General features: G+C 46.6%; 1 protein-coding gene across 1 annotated transcript in view; it reads right to left on the bottom strand.

Moving 5' to 3' along the window:
• FRY (furry homolog (Drosophila)) overlaps nt 1–3,171 on the bottom strand; it is a gene marked incomplete at its 5' end in the record, with an annotated part of 88,108 nt that overhangs the window by 52,610 nt on the left and 32,327 nt on the right. The window contains 2 exons of the mRNA XM_006877848.1: nt 165–239; nt 1,642–1,803. Coding sequence (XP_006877910.1) covers nt 165–239; nt 1,642–1,803 — 237 coding nt within the window. The remainder of the gene's footprint in view (nt 1–164; nt 240–1,641; nt 1,804–3,171) is intronic.

Genomic DNA, 3,171 nt, shown 5'->3' with positions numbered 1-3,171 from the left:
ACCCAAACCTTGCCTTGTCTCTGAACTAGCGAGGCGAACAGTCGTGGTGGATGCTGAAACCACACCATCACTCGCAGTTCACACTCAGCTGGAAACTCTAAATAGGACCAAAGACAAGAAAGGGGGTTCCCCCACATGTGAACACGACGCCCACTTAGACTTACGGATGGGTTTTTGCTGAGTCCTACTTCTTGGCCACACAAGGAAAGGACATGCACCAGCTTCTCCTTGGTCCTTTTCTGAAACAGAAACACACAGACAGGTGTCAGCAAAGGACTCACACGACGGAAATCTCTTCTGAGCCACTAGCCAGATGTGGCCTTCGATTGTGAACTTGGAATGTGGCCAGTGTGCATGGAGAGTTCGTCTGAAGATTTGGTATTAAGAAAGAAAGAACAAAAGAAAAATATCTCATTCGTGATTCTTCATACTGATTGCATGTTGGAATGATACAGCTTGGGATATCTTAAGTTATTTACCATCTTATTTAAGATGTTGTTGTTAAGTGCCGCCAAGCCAGTTCCAACTCATAGCGCTCTATATAGGCTTCTGAGCCTGTAAATTTTTAAGGGAGAAGGCAGCCTCATTTTTGTCCCTCAGAGTGGCTGATAGGTTTGAACTGCTAACCTTCAGTTAGCAGCCATGTACTTAACCACTGCACCATCAGGGTTCCTGTAACTCGAAGAGTCTTGAATATGGTTTGGCATGAGCCCAGTGGCGTGGATGCTTTGAGGCTGGCTTGGGATGGGGTAAGAAAAGTAGGCGGGTCTGGTAAGCTCGTAGTGATGCTTTAAGCACACACTCAGAGCAGCAGCCAGAGGCCCGCTGTTTACACAGGGCTGCGAGAGTGGGTGCTATCACGTGGAGCAGAGCCATCTGGGTGAGCGGTGGAGAGGCAGGAGGGTTACCCCACAGCGAAGAGGTTTTCAGAGTCTTAAGGTAGAGCCTTAAAGAACAGTGGGGGTGGGGGGGTAGACAGGGACGGGCAACAACGAGTCTGAAGGTCAGCTCAATGCAATAAGCTGTTCAGGGGTACACTGTCGTTGCCATTAAGTGCCATTAAGTGCTGTTGAGCTGATTCCAACACCAACTGGTGGGCTTGAACCCGGGCTTGTCCTACAGCGCCAAATCTCGGAATTCCACGATTCCCCATCTCTGGAAGGGTTGACGTCTAGACAGGCAATGTTGGGATGGGAAACAGAGGAATCACAGATCACAGGGGTGGCTCTGCATTGTTGTTGTGAGTTATCAGACAAGATGAGCTGATGCCTGATCCTGAACAAGAGGATGGGGTGAGGTAGCCCCACGCATGGCAGGAGGAGGCAAGGCCCTGTCCCGCACCACCCCAGGGATCCACTGTGGATTGGACCATTGTGGGGTGATGCATGGGGCTCTCACTGGATGATTTTCAAACCCTGTCTTCTTAGTCCATCTTAGTCGGGAAGCTCTGCTGAAACCAGTTCGGCATCACAGCAACACGCCAGCCTCCAGTGACAGACCACAAACCACGGTGCCCAGGCTGGGAACTGAACCTGGGTCTCCAGCAGAGAAGGTGGGATTCTAACACTGAGCCACCATTGAGCCTCCTCTGGGCTCCATTAGTCCCCTTGAATGCTCTCCTGTGAGTGCTTAACCCCACACCTGAGAGTACTGAGGCCTCTTCCAGCTCACAGGAACGAGGACATTGGAGTTGGAACCAGATGAGGTGGAGGACGTGCTCCGGGTGACAGCCATGGTCCTGGGCTTCCCGTCCCGCCCTGAAGAATTCTGCAGCTCATCGTACCGCCGCCCGATGATGGGTGTCTGGAGGAGAGAGTACAGTGTCTAGTTATCCCCCACATGCTTCTGTGGTACACAGGGCCACTCAACCCAGAGGCACCCAAGAATTGTTTTCACGCTTTCATTTGGGAGAAAGTCTACGCAGCCAAAGATACAGTCCCTCAACAATTTCTACATGTGCAATTCAGGGACAGATACCGGTTACATTCTTCAAGGGGTGCCACAATTCTCACCGACCTTTCCCACGTCCTCCCACCACAGTGACCTTGGATTCGCTGCCCCCTAAGCTTCCCATCGGCCATTTCCAGCTGCCCTTGTCAATTTGATCCTACACAGATCATTCTAGAAAAGAGCACAAAGCTCAGAGCAGATGCCTTCAGGGGAGAGTGTTGGATTATGGTTTAAAGACAGTCTCAGAGCAGTAGCTTCAGGGACTTATTCAGCCTCAGCAGCTCCAAAAGTCTGGATTCCATTAACGATTTTAAATTTGGTTCTGTGTTTTCCCGTTTTGATCAGGGTTCTGCCAGACAATCTTGGGTCAAAATAATGAACTGCTTTTTTTGATTAAACACTGGTCTAGAGAAGTTCAGTCATTTTCCTAACACTCAAATATGCATTCTGATTAACTCTGTGTCTTTAACACATTCCTGCCCTGTATATCAGCAGAAAACAAAGCCAATTCTTATTCAAAACTTGCTATAGAAATGAAACCACTGATAAGCCTTAGAGACAAAATGCTCAGGTCAATTAACCATCTATTTTCAGACGTTTAAGCTTGGAAAGCAGTCCTAGTGTGGTACTGTAGCATAAACACTGGACTGTGGACCACAGGGTTAGCAGTTCAAACCCATCAGCTGTTCGTCAGAAATCCTATACAGGGTCACTATGAGTCGGAACAGACTCAATGGCACTTAACAACAACAACAACATGCTCCACCACATTCATAGTTGTGTTTGTAGGAAAGATAAAAGCTCACATCCAAATATCTTCTTTCAAATTCTTATAAATCTGTGGGATATATAAATACATATATATGTATAGATATAAATACATATATATATTAATACATACATACATATATAAACACACATGCATACACATATAAATACATATATGTATAAACACACATATACACACATATAAATACATATATATATAAACACACACATATATAAATACATACATATATATGTATGTTGTTGTTGTTATGTGCTGCGAAGTCGGTTCCGACTCACAGCAACCCTGTACGGGTTTCCAAGGCTATAAATCTTTACGGGAGCAGGAGGCCTCATCTTTCTTCCATGGAGTAGCTGGTAGTTTTGAACTGCTGACCCTGAGATTAACAGCCTGATTCGTAACCACTATGCTACTAGCGCTCCTTTTATATATGT

Source organism: Chrysochloris asiatica, unplaced genomic scaffold (genome assembly GCF_000296735.1).
Source record: "Chrysochloris asiatica unplaced genomic scaffold, ChrAsi1.0 scaffold00638, whole genome shotgun sequence".
NCBI lineage: Eukaryota > Metazoa > Chordata > Mammalia > Afrosoricida > Chrysochloridae > Chrysochloris > Chrysochloris asiatica.
The sequence above is the reverse complement of the archived record's forward strand: the minus strand, read 5'-3'. Positions and strand labels throughout refer to the sequence as shown.